The sequence below is a fragment of the Galleria mellonella genome, unplaced genomic scaffold (genome assembly GCF_026898425.1).
Source record: "Galleria mellonella isolate WM207_F2 unplaced genomic scaffold, CSIRO_AGI_GalMel_v1 utg56, whole genome shotgun sequence".
NCBI lineage: Eukaryota > Metazoa > Arthropoda > Insecta > Lepidoptera > Pyralidae > Galleria > Galleria mellonella.
In genome coordinates this window covers 3,633,154-3,649,475 of record NW_026442117.1, presented here as the reverse complement: position 1 = coordinate 3,649,475, position 16,322 = coordinate 3,633,154, and the positions used below count along the sequence as shown (strand labels likewise).

General features: G+C 31.7%; 2 protein-coding genes across 2 annotated transcripts; one reads left to right on the top strand and one right to left on the bottom strand.

The window, feature by feature from the left end:
* The first annotated feature begins 1,254 nt into the window (after positions 1-1,254).
* LOC113518623 (SET domain-containing protein SmydA-8) lies at positions 1,255-6,140 on the top strand. Its single transcript, XM_052899191.1, has 3 exons — positions 1,255-2,639; positions 3,332-3,516; positions 5,769-6,140. The coding sequence occupies exons 1-3, from the start codon at positions 1,328-1,330 to the stop codon at positions 5,913-5,915; spliced, it is 1,644 nt and encodes a 547-aa protein (XP_052755151.1). The 5' UTR covers positions 1,255-1,327; the 3' UTR covers positions 5,916-6,140.
* A 4-nt stretch (positions 6,141-6,144) lies between these two features.
* On the bottom strand, positions 6,145-10,989 carry LOC113515105 (red-sensitive opsin). The gene is made up of 7 exons (XM_026899255.3): positions 10,898-10,989; positions 10,061-10,364; positions 9,348-9,526; positions 8,939-9,061; positions 8,107-8,301; positions 7,190-7,363; positions 6,145-6,490 (listed from the first exon to the last, which is right to left on the bottom strand). The coding sequence occupies exons 1-7, from the start codon at positions 10,919-10,921 to the stop codon at positions 6,284-6,286; spliced, it is 1,206 nt and encodes a 401-aa protein (XP_026755056.1). The 5' UTR covers positions 10,922-10,989; the 3' UTR covers positions 6,145-6,283.
* Positions 10,990-16,322: the final 5,333 nt, after the last annotated feature.

Genomic DNA, 16,322 nt, shown 5'->3' with positions numbered 1-16,322 from the left:
ATTTTTTTATGATAAAAAGTATTGAATAACTATTTACGTAAATTAATCCACGTAGGAAATAATTTATTTAAATTTGTACGTCTTTATTACTTTTTATTCTTTTTTTTATTGTAAATATAATACTTTTTATTGAAATAAGTTTGGTTTAAGTACCAAATATTTTTATAATAGTTACCTACTACTGGCACGCTTTTTGTAATTGGTATTTTTTATCATATACACCATCATTTTATTTTTTATTTATTACAATACTAGCTTTTACCTGCGACTTCCGTGTAACCGAGTCCGTGTAACCAAAATATATTTACTGCTAGATATAAAAAGTAGTCTATATCCTTCTACTTTTAGATAAAAAACAAACATATAAAAAAATACAAGAGATTTGAAAATCTCCTTATTTGAAATGTCTTGACAATGGAATTTTAAATCCGCCTGCGTTATTGGCATACGCTGGCGAGGCACCAGTGAAAAACGATGGGAGAGAATGAAAATGTATGAGTAACCGCGATTGTTTCCAAGCAGAACGGCGAAAACGTCGACCTGATGGGGTGTATTGCTAGCAATCGCGCTGTTAGACTCTAATTTTAACGATTCTTTTCCCTCCATTTTCATCCATTAAAAATAAACTCTTCCCAAACATATTTTTCAGAATGAAACTTGGAACGCCATCTATCTATATTATTGTACACAATTTAGCTAATGTGAAATTTGAATGTCTACAAACTAGAATCAACACGAAATATATGCTACCGTTAAGCATGCTCTCTTAAAATTAAATAAATTTTATCATAAATATAGGTATATGTACAGTAATACATATAACAATTTTTATATGTGTGTGTGGATGTGATATAGAAAAACAAATAAGAATATGATTTTATTATTTGAAAGCAACTAATTTGATACGAAGTCACTTATCAAAATGTTAACCTAACTTCTAACACCTAAGTACTTAAATGCTACTTAAATATGCTAAAAATAATTTAAATATATACATAAAGATGTTTATGTTAATATAAACAAATTCATAATTTAATTTATAACAATAAACAAAATTATGAATTTGTTATGAATAATAATATTATTGTGTAAGCGTAACTATTTGCTATATTTTTTAAATATTTTGTATGACCATTCAGTTATAATACATTTATGTTACTACAAAAGAGCATTTGTAACATTTGGAAGCAGTAATCTTAATCTTGTTGGCACGTCTCCGAGTCTTTATACCGTGTGTTAATTATACATATCTATTTAAGACGAGTATTGTGTTGGAAACCAAGCGAGCTAGCCGCGAACACGGACAGTGTACCATATAAAAACAAAAATGGATCACAAAAAGCCTGAAATACCAACGTGCGAAGTATGCCAACAGCCAGCTAATCAAATTTGTGGAGGATGTAAACTCGTTTATTATTGTTCAAGACCACATCAAAAACTAGGTTGGAGGGAAGGGCACAAATTCAAATGTTGCGCCTTCAAAATTCATTATTCTGACACGTTTGGTAGACACATGATAGCAACGAGGGATATAAAACAAGGTGAAATGATATTGAAGGAGAAACCAGCGGTGATTGGTCCGAGAATGACGTGCACACCTCACTGTTTGGCATGCGGTAAGAAGCTAGAGCCGGCGAAGCTTGAAGGTGGTTTTGATTTCTATAAATGTTCTTTGTGTAATTGGCCAATGTGTGGACCCCAGTGTGAGAAAGCTGATGTACATAAACCTGAATGTAAAATAATGTCAGACAGAAAGTATAGATGCGCTATAAAATATGAGCAATCGGACAAAGCCGAGGCAGCTTATTGTGTTATCACTCCTCTCAGAGTGTTATTAACGAAGAATTCCAATCCCCTTCAATTTGAAAACTTAATGAGCTTAGAATCTCATTTAGAAGACAAGAAAGATACACCTTTGTATCTAGTTCTGAGAGCAAATTTAGTGACTTTCATTGTTCAAGTACTAGGCATGGAATTCGATGAAGAAACTATTTTAAAAGCAGCTTCGATACTGGATACGAATGCATTTGATGTAAGATCCACAGATGGTACAAAAAGGTCAAGAGCTATTTATGTGACAGCATCAATGATGAACCACAGTTGCAAACCTAACACTCGTCATATATTCTTGGACGATGATTATAAAATCGCAGTCATAGCGACTGTGCCAATTTCTAAAGGCGATATTATAACTGCAACATATACACAGACACTGTGGGGAACCTTAGATAGACGAAGACATTTAAGAAATATTAAACATTTCGAATGTGAATGCGATAGGTGTAAAGATCCAACTGAACTCGGAACTTATTTGGGTAACATATATTGTTCTATTTGTAATGGACCAGGAAGTGATAATATTACACCAAAACCAATGATGGTATCAAGTAATCCATTAGATGAAAATGCATTATGGCGATGTGAAAAATGTGAGCATTTCATTCAAAGCCGACAAATGTTCTGGGGTAACAATGCTTTGATGCAAGACTTAAATAAATTAAATAAAACTGGACATAAGGATTATGAAGACTTTATTCGTAGGTATAGTAACACGTTGCACCCACTTAACCATTTAGTGGTTCAAGCCAAATTGGCGTTGATACAAATTTATGGAAATTATAAAGGATATTCTTTGACAGGTATTTAATGTCTAGTTATATTCTACATGTACATTATAAATAACCTTTTTCATTATCACACATTCATATTCAATAAACAGAAATATTTGTAGAATTTTCATATAAAATTGAACAAATACTGACAAAGCCAATAATCTTTATATTATATTTAGATAACCGTGACCTAATTCATTCATTCAATGTTGATATGTGATAGAGATCGAACAGTTCGTATCTATCAATATCATCCAAATAGGTCAGGAACAGTGTGATTTAATGCCAGTGGATCTACATTGACCAGTCATTAAAATGACACTCAGCTTTCATGACTGCCAAATGATAAATCACTTGAATGCTATACAAGCTGCTAGCTCATGTAATAGATAGTGGAATGTGAATGTGTAAATGTGAGAAAGACTCTGTTTTCTGCGCTTAGCCTCTCATTTGGGCCGTTAGATAGTGGATAGAAGGTAATAACTATCGCGTATAGTCATGAATCAATCATCAATGCCATCACAGAGCACACTATATCGTTACCTCTCATTGATTTCTCTCATGAGTGCTTCACTGTCATAATCTCACTCTTGAAATCAAAACACGGTCATGCAAGTACACTTCTTGACAGGCAGCTAAAACACTAATGGAATAATAAAATTACCCATACAGACGACTTTTGTAAATAATTTTAAACAGTTTTAATACATTTTTAACAGAAATTTCCGATGCCCTTCTAAAAAGGAAAGTTGATTTATGCCACGAGCTTCTGGAGTTAGCAGATAAGTTGGAACCAGGATGGACCAGATTCCGTGGCACGTTATTACTAGACCTGCAAGCGGCGATGACAATGCAGACCAAGAGAGAATATGAAAGTGGAAAAATTACAAAAGCTGCTGCCCAAGTAAGACAAATTTATACATGTAATATTTACTCATTAGTAAAATTCTATGAAAATATATAAAGACTTAACATAAAAACATTCTTTGCTTCTATATTTAAACTTTCAATTTCGTCACAGAGAAATAATTATTCTAAGATCAGTATAAACTAAATTTTTAGTAGTTTTGCCTCATAATTGCTTTATATTTAATTGTCGAATACATCCATACTACAATAATTTTGTTAAATTACCAAATTAAGTTGTAACTTTAGAAATAAGTTTAGGGAATTCTACCTCAGAATTGAACCCAATATTAAACGTTATCATACGATTTTATCGTTAAAATCTAATAAGAGAGATTAATATGTATACGCAATTGTGTCGAGACTGGAAATGTCTTTACCTTTTTGCGATAATATTATAAATGGGTTACGGCACAATAATGTCATGAAATATTAATTATAATTTTATCTTTTATCATATTGTGACCATAAAATCGTGCCATATCATGCCATGGCATGGAAAATTCTAAAAACATCTAATATATATTTGAATTGAATAACTTTAATATTTATGAAGTATCGAGTCCACTAAAAAGCGAATATATTTCTTCTTATACTATTAAGTTTGCACTACTAAAAACAAAGTTCTAGAGAAAACAACTCTATGATGATATTTTCTTATACGAGTACACGTTAACTAGATATATTCGTAGTTTCTTTTTCAGGTAATCTCGGTAATTTCGGATATTAATTAAACATTAATTCAAAATTTTATAACAACTTTCCATCAGTCTGTCAGCTTGTTAGCCTATTATTCTAAGTTGTATATCATTTTAGTTTTATTCCGAAAAAAAAAACACATCTAAATTTTGTTTAAATTTTATTTACAATGTTAATACAATTGTATTTTTTTCCAGATATTATTATAATCTATATTTTAATTCTTATTTCTATTCACCTATAATGTATACAGACACTCCTAAAAAAACAAATAAGATGAAGTAAAAATAAATAATGGTTGACTGGTAGAGAACGCCTTCAGGTGTTATGTCCGCCATATATATTATTCATTTGTTATGTATATGAAATTAAATAAATAAATACAAAAGTATACCTAACCGAAAGTAGTATTATACTCTTTAAATATGACTATTAAATTGTTTATAAAAGGTATATAAATATAAAATTTATAGATTATATATAGATGCCACTAATTACGAAACTATAAACTGCATATCGACAAGATTCTGATACAATATTCCAGAAAGTCAATCTAGTGTCTATTTATATAACCATTAGATTTAGTAACGATTTTTAAATAAATATAATATGGTAATTATCAAACAACTACCAATTAAATGAAATAATAATAAAATAAATACGTTGCTAGGTGAATTGAGACGACGAGGTTGGTATGGACGTATATTTCAGCTGCCTTGTAACTGACTTATAACTGACTCGCAACTGACATATAACTGACAATATTAACAGATTAAAATTAACTTATATAGTAAATACAAATAAAGGAAATGAGAATATAAATAAGATATTAATTTAGTACGTGCAGTGCTAAATTTACAAATATTAAACCTCTTAATCAACAAACAATTTCCTTACTGCTCTGCTGGCATAAAAATAGATATGACTTCATAGTATATTGTCAAATAACTAGCTTGTACAGCACTATTTAATTTTAAATTTATAATTACATTTATTATCGTTTTAAATTACGAAAACAAATCTGGTTTAGGAATATTGGATCAAAGCCAAACAAAATATTTCAATGGCAAATAATATACTAGAAACTCTTGACGGTCCAGATTTAATTTTTTTAAAATAAACTATTATATTCTAAGGTGGAGATTATAGTTAAATAAAACAGACTAATTTAAGCCACTTTACTGCAAAAATAGGTAATTCGACAGTAATAAAATTATAATATTATTACATAACAAGGAAGTAAACGCTGTCGAAAGCAATATCAGAGTTAAAAAAAACATATCATTGTATAAAGAACCTTATAAAAAACAACGATTTTTAGGCGTCTTTAACTTTAAAGAACTTTTTAGTCGCCTAAAAATAGGTCTTCATATTTCTTAATTTTAATTTTTTTGTGTTTTGATCTCCTGAAAAACGTTTTTGTTTGCTTGGTACCTGAAATAACGGAAAATAGTTAATTACAAATAAATTAAAACTGTTTTTAGATTTCTATGATAACTAGAGAAATATTAAAAATAACTAATAAAGAATATTACTTTTCTTTGTAAACAGGATCAACTAATGGAGAGCATGGTGTTGCTTCAAGAAGCCACAAATATTTTAAAAGTCGAACCCGACATGAGAACTGCGTTAGAAGTTAAAATTCAGGAGCTGTCTTCTCAGTTAGACGCGGAAGAAAATGGAATTTCCGATGCCTAATGTTATGTTTAATCTATCTAGATTCATGAATTTATTTATATTATAACATTTTTTTTTTACATTTTACAAATTATATTTGCATTGTCTATTATCTACTAAAAAATAAACAAATTAAGACATTATGTTAATTAGATATATGATTTATAACAGTATTAATGTATAATTATGTACAATTATACGAAAAATAGTTTTAAAAGACATGTAATATAATAATTAAAAATAAACTGAGTAAGTTGAATAAGTATTTATTTGTCGTTGATTGTATTGTTTGATGTTTAATAATAATCAACAATAATTTAATAAAGTTTTACTATTTTCTCGTAGTTGGCGACTATGGCTTATTAATATACTTGTGAATAACATTCATTTTATAGCTGGTCAAGTTTCAAAGGAGTAACTTTAGTTGGTTTTGTTGTGACTTCGTCTATTTTAACGCTAAAATCTAAAGTTTCCTTATTTATGTGAAGTATGTTCTTGATCACGTGTGCGAGTTTCCTGTTTGGTCGTGGCGTGTCTTCTATTACAAACACTTTTTCAGTATTTTTGTCCACTTCAAGTATACGTTTTCTGGTATACTGTAAATTGAAATATATAGGTATAATTAACATTATTAGAAATAGTAAACATCTGGCATGCAGACACAAGTTATATGATTTTATTTTTATTCCATTTAATTATACTATTTTCTCATGAAAGTAACAATGTACGAAGTTTCATATGTATCATCGGAAATGAGAAGTAGGCATGGGTAACATCTGTACCAACCTAATATCTATATATTGGATATTCCATTGGACATCGCCCATATCAGTCGGATATCTATACATTTATTTCAACTGGGTGCTTCATTTCGATATTGTATATTGGAAAACCGCTATTTAATATATCCGTTATTGGACTATTATATAGATATTACATTATATAGGTACTGCTGTATTTTACCCACTTCTAATGAAAAGGTTTGCAAAAGTACCAAACCGAAGTGGAATCAGTAATATTAAGTGGCAATGGGCCAACTTTATAGCTCGAATAGATAATATAAGAAATTAGGTCTGTCAAATATAAATCAAAGACAAATATAGTTTAGGATGATTGGCTATAAAATATCAACTTGATGAAGCAACAACTTTGAATGCTATGGATATAGCTTGGAAATGTTCGTTTATAGATGATTACATGTAATTCTATTTTAGGTTCACCAGTGTATAAGGATTAAAACGATGACCACAATTAAGGGCATTTGGCCTTTTCAACAAATTATAGTAGAGTCTTACCACAGGACAAACACAGCACCAAGAGCCAAACTTGCACCAAGCGACACCGGGAGTTCTGTCCATTGCTTTTCTGAATCGTCTGTTAGTAAACCCGTAAATCAATGGGTTCACAGCACAGTTCATATAAATAAGATAGTTAGCGGCAAACCACATAGCATCATAACTACCTTCCACCTATGGCAAAAATGTTTAGAGTCAGGTGAACAATGTATACATTAATAGAATTGAAGTTCTGTTTTTTTTTTTTACTATTGTAATGTTTTTCTAATTCAAATTTTTTTCCTAATTTCAATTCAGATTAGAGATATGTAAATATATATATATATATATATATATATATATATATATATATATATATATATATATATATATATATGAATTTAGTTTTTTTACCTAATCTTTCTTGATCAACTAAACAATTCGTTCGAACTACGAATTATGTTGAGTACTTTGAAATAGTCTATTGCAAATTGTACATAAAAAGCATTTATGTATGTATATATAATGGTGATATCAACCGTACTGTCCACTGTTGAACATAGGCCTCCTTCTTGGAGGATTATGCCAGTAAATGCCACGCTTGACAGGCAGCTTAGCAACCACAGTTGAAATTTTGTAATATTTTGGAAGTAAAAGGTCATTTCATTTTTAAATTACAGGACAGGTATGAGTTTACATAATAATTTATCTGGCCGCAAAACACGACAGATATGGATTTTCATACAACTTTTGCCGGCCGCTGCCCGCATATATCTGGTAAGTACGGTAATTTTGATTTATCTCGAAGAAGATTATCATAATAATGCTCACATTTCCAAGCATGTTTGAGAAAAAATAATTATAATATTAGTACGATTAATTATCAGAAATAATAAATGATAATGAGGAAATATTCGAAATATTGCTATAGTACTTACAGAGTTAACTTCATTGCTCAAACGATTCCTCCAATACATGAGGATAGTGTAAGGTATTCTGCAAATGACGCTGGTCAGGAGGACGCATGCTGCAATCCTCATAGCACTTGTTTTAGCCTTCGCTACGGCCAGCCCAGTGCCTTTCAATGATAATTTCCTGGCACTCCATTCTAAACGCCACATGATTGCACCATACTAAATACAAAATCTATGATGGAGATGACCAGTACTATTTCGTTTAGTTTTCTTTCTTACAAACTGTAATGTTATGCTTGTAAACAAACTTACAGATACACAATTAAAATCACTTATATATAAGTAATATAGTATATATTTTTTATGCACCTTAGAATGGCAAACAAGCTGACGGTAGTGGTAACCGTCGTGTAGACATGAGCAAAACCATGGACATAAAAGAGTATACTGTTTCGCCCAAGATACCCCCCATTTGTTGCCATTCCTGAGGAGTCAGATGTTATTTCTCTATACTCTGTAAATTCACTGCCATACCCCATACTTCAAACCGAAACACAGTCATGCTGCTTCACGGTAGAAACGCGAATGGGATAGAGTTACCCAAGCAAACGACTTTTGTACAAAGTCTCCCTCCGGTATAATATACTCAATCAATGTTTCTATAGAATTTAGATTGATTCCATAGAAATATTGTCAAATTTAGTTCAGTTGTCTTTAAATCAAAATAACAGGTTTTGCAATTAAAGTCGGTTTTTTTAGAAACATAATTTTAATTATATAAAATAGTATTAAAAAATAATATAAATAAAACAAAAAAAGTTATGGTAAATAGAAAAAATAATATTTCAATACTTACAGTTAGGACCATCAAACCTAATGGTATCCAAACCAGTACTAAAAGAGTGAAGTGCCAGTATATTGGTAGTACTTTATCGTCCTCTGCGCAAAATGTTTCAAGATAATTCTTCCATTGACGTTCCTTGAAAATCCATTTACTTTCATAAATAATAAAAAAATAATCATTTATTTAAGTAAACACTTCCTCTCAAAAATTGTAGCTTCTCATCTAAGAAGAGTCTTTGACTTCTTGTAACTAAACTAAATGCCACTATTATTGGTAAACTAAAAGTTTTCTTCCGTCTATTTAAGGTAACAGTAATCTAAATAGATAAAAAATTTATTGCTTGATTTATCTCAGAAGCTCTGTATATAATCAAGCAGTATATGTTATAAATCAAATTGAACTTAATTCATTAATAACTAACCACATAATCTCTCTTGAGGATCCATGGTAACGACATTAACATTGCGGCTATCCATGAAGTTGCTATCAGTTTTAATGCAGCTGATTTAGTGACTCGAGCATCTGGAGTTAAGGCAGCAGCCGCTAATCTATCGTATGATACTAACATTATTGCTCCTACTCCAGTTAAAAGGAGTGAAGCTGAAAGAGACAACGTACATTTTTTAGACACTACCATCTTCAAAGTTAATGAAGCGTGATTATTTTACAAATTGCTTCTAATCGCAATGGACGTGACGGGTGGTAGAATAATTTTCCTTGAGAAAAGACAAGCTAATAGAAAAGAAAAAGGAGGTGAGAAACAGAAAGATTTTAAAAACCTTACTGAGAAGATGTCGCCAATGAAGCTTTTGAGTATCATTCTTTAATTAATTTCCTGTAATTTAACAAATTCTAATCTTTAAAGCGAAGAAGGGTTCTTGAGTGGCTACCGCGTACGGGTAAACGCAGTGTAGGACGACCCCCACTAGATTAAGTGAGGACCTGAAATGCATTGCAGGGAGTCAGTGAATGCAGGTGGCTCAGGACCGTTCTTTATGGCAGTCTATGGGGGAGACATGTATGTCCATACGTATGTCCAGCAGTGGACGGATAATGACTGAAATGAGGATGATGATAATAATCTCTTAAATTATATTAGATAATACTATATTTAATTAAAGGTAGACATCTTACCTTGAAGGAAACCTTCGAAATAACATCCAAAATGCTTCAAAACATATTGCTGATAAAAGTCCCTCACAAGCATGAACCATGGACATAATAAAAGTGTAATCAGATCGACCAATGCGAGGTTACCGATGAGATAGTTACTGGGACACCATAGCCATCTATTTTTAAATAGTATGAGCAGGATGATTGAGTTGAGGATTATTCCAGTAACTCCAATAATTAACATAGCTGATACTTTGATGGCGATCTCTTTTGGTGGTTTTATGTGCCATAATGTATTGGGAAAATTATACTTCGATGTGTCAAGCTAAAACATATTTCATAATTGAATAATTAGTCTGCTTAGGTAGTTAGGCTTCTAATATATCTTGTTCTCTGGAAGTCACCAATAGTTGTCTATAATTTTAAAAATTTACATTTTAGAATAAACTTTATGATAGCGTACTCCCAAATCATTAATAACTGATGAGAGAAATTTTACGTTTTATAAATAGTTAAAATTCATTAAAAGTTTATTCTAATCGTAATTTTTTTGAAAATATGCTCTAATCTAAATCTTAATTTGAAGAAATACTGAAATGAAAAGATTTGTTATCTTCCAATGCCCTGTAATCGTCTTCTGATATTAAAATAAACTTAAATCTACAGTCATGAAATCAATCTCAAATTTTAACCATTACTGAAATAAAACTAAGTTATTACAACTGCACAAAAATCAATATAAGTTAATTATAACACTGAATCGTTATTTGCAATATGATATACCATGTATCGAATCAGAGATATGCCAAAATTGTAGATAAATACAGAAAGTATGAAACAAAATCTATAAATGCTTACATTGAGCCAGTAATCATCGTCCATAATGAACAAGCGGAAACATTTGTAGATGAGGACACTTGTATACGAGCACTGACTGAACGTTTATCTTTTGAACTGCGCGAGATCATATCGACAGATACTCAAGTTATCACGGTTGCAGTAGTCCATTACCATGAAAGCTTTTTTATCTTGAAAATGATTGATAACGTGTGACATGTTTTAGGCGGACGTATTTTATTTTAGAAGATGCCTTATTATTTGTATATACATGCGAGGTACCACTGAAAGGTGAGTGAGGATGAAGTTAGGTCAGTTGGTACATAACAGAGTGAAGTGAATTTACTAGGAATAATAGTGTAATCATAGTGTAGGCATACCCCATGGACTAACATAAAGAACAACTCGCCACTGATACCACTGTTTCTATGACCACGTAACTTTATTTACCACCTCATCTTTCCATCGTATGGAATCCATAGATTGGGCACTTTAATAATACACTTCAACTACGTATAAATATAGCTGTATCCTGTGATTTTGCTCGTGTACGTATTGTGCTGTCATATAGCCTAAAGCTTCAAGAAATAAGTTATCAAATGCATAAATAATATTCCAAATCTCACTGATAGTTCCAGAGATTAACGCGTTCAAATAAACAAACTCTTCCGCTCTATTGTATTAGTATAGATAACAGAATTAATATTTAGATACCTAAGTACCTACCTGCTTAATATTAATCTGCTACCATATTATCTTTTAAGGCAGCTGAAAGTCCTTCATCTATAAGTTTGAATCCAACATGGGGTGGTGATAGTGGATGAGCGTACTTTTTTTTGATGGGTGAAATTGGTATGGTAACCCCGCCTGCGCTAACGGGATACGCTGGCGGAGCACCAGTGAAGGGTGATAGATGAGAATGAAAACAGGTCAGTTAGCCCATCATGATGAATTCATCAGGAATTAACCATGATAGTTTCCAGGGAGAACCGCGAGAAGGTCGACCTGGTTGGGTATATTATTAGCAATGGGATCCTCAGTCTCCATTACTAACAATCCCTTTCCCCCCAGTGGATGAGCGTACTGCCGTTTGTCGTTTGTTGACAATATTTATCATCATCGGAGAATTAGTCGACAATTTAAATTAATACACAGCTTCAGTTCGGGAAAGATTTGAACTTACGAGCTTTGAGATCTTTAAGGGGTTATACGACCACGTCCCTCTCTAATATTATTTTTTTATACCAAGAAGGTGGCCAACAAACATACAGTCTGTGTAATATAATATAAACGATATTACGATTACGACTGTTTATATTTTAAAATAGGCTAATATCTCACTGTTGGATACCCATAAGAATTTTATAATATACATATTTTTAATTAATACCGCCATCTCTCGTCAGTTATACAAACTTTCTATTGCTTTAAAAGCTCTGCCTAATGTAATTCTTTACTTATACAAATTATGGCGATTAAGTTGTTACATCTTGTTGAAATTTGTAGTTACATCATTATTCAATAGATGTCACTTTAAATCTTATTCTAATCCTTTATTTATTGGTGATATCCTGTCAATTATAGTGATAAGTTATATTATTTATTGCTGACATAGAATATAGAATGTTCCTACAAACATTAAACTATAAATATTACGACACATTACACATATATAAAAATCTATGAAGTATTTTTTAAATGCATGTTAATCGATATATCGATAACTCTTGCCTAGGTTTTTATTGTTATTTTTGTTAATGGTTGAAAATGGAATAGTAACCCTACCTACGATATTTGCTGGCGGGGCACCAGTGAGAGATGACAAGTGAATATGTTAGTATGTCAGTTAGCCCCTCTTGACAAATTTCGCAAGATTTAATTATGACGGTTTTCAGGGGGAACCGCGTGGACGTCTACCTACGCGTAGTTTTTCATTATATGTGTTATGATTTATAAGTCAATATGGATACGTACGTGTAGTTGTTTGTCTACAACAATTTTCAAATTTTTACCGCATTTTTTTCAATTACATTTCTGTTTTGCCAAAGGTTGACTGGAAGAGAATGCTATATACTATTAAATCCGCATTTTGTACCAGACATTTTTTGTAATATAGTCAATAATAATTAAATATATTGCTAGCAATGGGGCTATTAGGCAATAGTACTAACAATCCCTTTCCCCCTCTTCGCCTAGATATGAAATGCAAGAATAAGATCGTGATGAATTTATCGGTATTATGATCACGAAAATACATCTTATCAACAATCCATTCCAGGAAGAGAGAATTATTAATATTTCACGAAGCCCACAGGTCCCACGGCTAAAAATATATCCTGACAGTTCGAACATAAAATGGTTCCTCCTAGAAACCGTTGTGGTTAGTTCTTGATAAATTGTCACAATGGGCTAATTGATCTAACTTCATCCTCACGCATTACCACTCATTGATACTCCGCTAGCGTATACTGATAGCACAGACTTCATTACTATTCTATTTTCATCTCATTCTAGGTTACACAATGAGTCAAAGAACCGCACATATATGCTTAAATACACCAAAAATCATCACTATTCATTTTTCGATTGTCGGTTAAAAAGTACATTAGTAACTGGAACATTAGATAGATATTATACATTTTAATGTGCTCAACGATTTGTTGACATGCAACTTACCGTATGACCTCCGTCACACATCAAAACGAAACGACATTTCCCAAATGTCATGTGAAAACAGAAACAATAAAATTAACTTCATTATAATACACTTAGTGGTCGCATCTTTATGCTTAGATATATGTAGGTAGTTAGGTACGTATTTACCTCTTATGAATATTTTGTGAAACACTTATCTCTTGAGAAGCATCTACATTTAGGCGTTTTTTACATCGATAGCGCAAATGGAGAACTAAATAAATTAATTTTGTAAAAAAAACATAATAATAATCACGACTATAATCCTTAATAGTGTAGTCAAAGGCATTTGTCCACCGTTGTGCTGTTGTAGTAAATGTAACACTTGATCACAGAACAAGTAATTACTACGTTATACACTCGTCATGACTCGACCGTCATCGTCGAGCATTTCAGAAATAAATTTTGTTTTTTTTCTTTACGTATATAAATAAATCGATTGTGCATTACTTGCTTACCATGCACATGTTGCATTAGTCATACAGTATGGTTTAATACTATGGGGAAACTGTACAGATATCGATAGAGTGTTTAAAGCACAAAAGAAATGCTTACGATCTGTATTTGACGCTGATTTCCTGGAATCCTGTCGTCCATTATTTATAAAAAATAATATTCTAACTGTAGCATGTATATATATAAAACAATATTGTATTTTTGTTAAAGAACATCCAGAATACTTTCCACTGAAACAGACAACTACAATAAAATCATTACGCAACAGACCCGTAAATAAAATAAAATTACCCACAATAAAATTAACGTTAACGCCAAAAAGTCCATATAATATGGCAGTGAGAATTTTTAATAATCTTCCAGATAATATAAGAACCATCTCTGGAGTAACATTTAAAAAAAAATTCCATGAATGGCTAGTTGAATCGTGTTTTTACTCTGTTAGGGATCTTATGTCGGATTGAAAGAGTGCAGATTTGTACGTATTATCGTTATATTTAAGACATATCCTACTTATTGATTTCTTTATTTTTATTAGTACATCTTCATTTTCAAAAGGGGGGTAAAGAGGTTTCTTCAGGGTCGGCAACGCACGCGTAATACCTCTGGTATTGCAGGTATTCATAGGCTACGGTAACCACTTACCATCAGGTGAGCCGTATGCTTGTTTGCCACCTCCGTGGTATAAAAAAAAACATTTTTGTTGTTTTACATCTGATATCCAATTGTTACTATTTAAACTAATCGACTGAATAAATTCAATTGTATTACATTCCTTAATATTTAAATTAATGTTGAAATAGACTTCAGCAAGATAACACCTATTTCTGTAAAATTTTTAATTTTTTTTTATTTTTTACTTATGCTGATCAAATTCAAAATCATTGTCTGTACTATTGCGACTGAATTTTTTTTCCAAAAAAAAACTAATCGCCACCATAAAAAGTTTTCTAAGCGTAACGTAGCGACACATGTCTTTAAAACAAATTATTGCATCTACCGCATGGCCATCTACAACGTTCAACAAAATGCTGATCTAACAACATAATGTAAAAGTAATTTCGACTTATGTGTGTGACGTATCATTGCGCCCAAATCTAAATGAGGTCGGCCAGCATTAAAATAAGTCGAATGAATTGTTGAGAATCCCATTGTTCTATGGTAAATTATGATATGAACGATAGTTTATGCGTTATTTAACATGAGGAAACAATTATTTACGCATATACATGTACTAAGTAGATATTTAAAGTAACGTAGGTAGTTTTAACCGACTTTAAAAAGAAGAAGGTCCATTCGGCCGTATTTTTTTATGTTCGTTTCTTCATAACTCTGTCAGTTCTAAAACGTTATAGAAAATTATTTTTTTATCTGAAACTGTATACATACTTACAGATTCATCATTTCAACCATTAGCTGTTCACTGCTGAATCATTTATTAAAAAAAACCCCTCATGTATTGTAACTCTTCAGGACTATGACCAGAGGGAGATTTTGTACATAAGTCGTTTGCAGGCACCTCTGTCCCGTCTGCCTGAAGTAGTCGTGTTTGCATGGTTGTGTTTCGGTTTGAAGGGTTGGATATGGCAATGGATTTACAGGGTACAGAGTATTAACACCCGAGTCCTCAGGAATGGCAAAGCATATCATGAGCGAAACAGTATATTCTGTTAGGTCCATGGTACTACTCATGTCTATAGGCGACGGTTACCACTTTCCATCAGGTGAGCCGTCATCTTGTTTGCCATTCTAAGTTGAATAAAAAAAAACTATGATCTTTTGTCTCCGTATCTTGTCATCTCGCCCATCGAAACGAAACATAGCCATGCAATCACAACAGAAGCATGAGTGGCATAGAAGTACCCAAGACAACTTTTGTACAAATTTTCTTCATGGTCAACTTTGAAATTTCTAACCGATTGTCTTATGTATAGTACATTATTATTAACTTATTTTTCTTTTTATCCTTATAAAAGAGACTGTTTTATAACTTAAAACAGATTGTGTGGCATTTCTAAAAATACCACACAGATTATCATAATTTTTATTTTCTAGACGAACTTATGGTATATGAGAAGCAATTTACAAGTAATATTAAGATGGTATTGTTTAACTTAATGTGACCATAATTGTTTATCTGTCTGTGCATTGACACATAGCTAATGACATAGCGCAATTGCTGGAAATATGAAGAAAGAAGCGGGACGACAACCTTGTTCATAATTACTGATGTCTGGAGTTGTGATGCAGAGAAGATAGAGGGAGCATTATTTTTATACTGCGCGATAAAAAGATT

What these genes read in the sequence shown, in the direction of transcription:
- LOC113518623 (XM_052899191.1), top strand. Translation starts at nt 1,328, where the DNA reads ATGGATCACAAAAAGCCTGAAATACCAACGTGCGAAGTATGCCAACAG. An exon ending in TAAAGGATATTCTTTGACAG is followed by an intron (nt 2,640 to 3,331) that starts GTATTTAATGTC and finishes CATTTTTAACAG; the next exon opens with AAATTTCCGATGCCCTTCTA. An exon ending in TTACAAAAGCTGCTGCCCAA is followed by an intron (nt 3,517 to 5,768) that starts GTAAGACAAATT and finishes CTTTGTAAACAG; the next exon opens with GATCAACTAATGGAGAGCAT.
- LOC113515105 (XM_026899255.3), bottom strand. Translation starts at nt 10,921, where the DNA reads ATGGACGATGATTACTGGCTCAAT. An exon ending in TAGGTTTGATGGTCCTAACT is followed by an intron (nt 8,302 to 8,938) that starts GTAAGTATTGAA and finishes TTTTGTATTTAG; the next exon opens with TATGGTGCAATCATGTGGCG. An exon ending in TGAGCAATGAAGTTAACTCT is followed by an intron (nt 7,364 to 8,106) that starts GTAAGTACTATA and finishes TTTTTGCCATAG; the next exon opens with GTGGAAGGTAGTTATGATGC.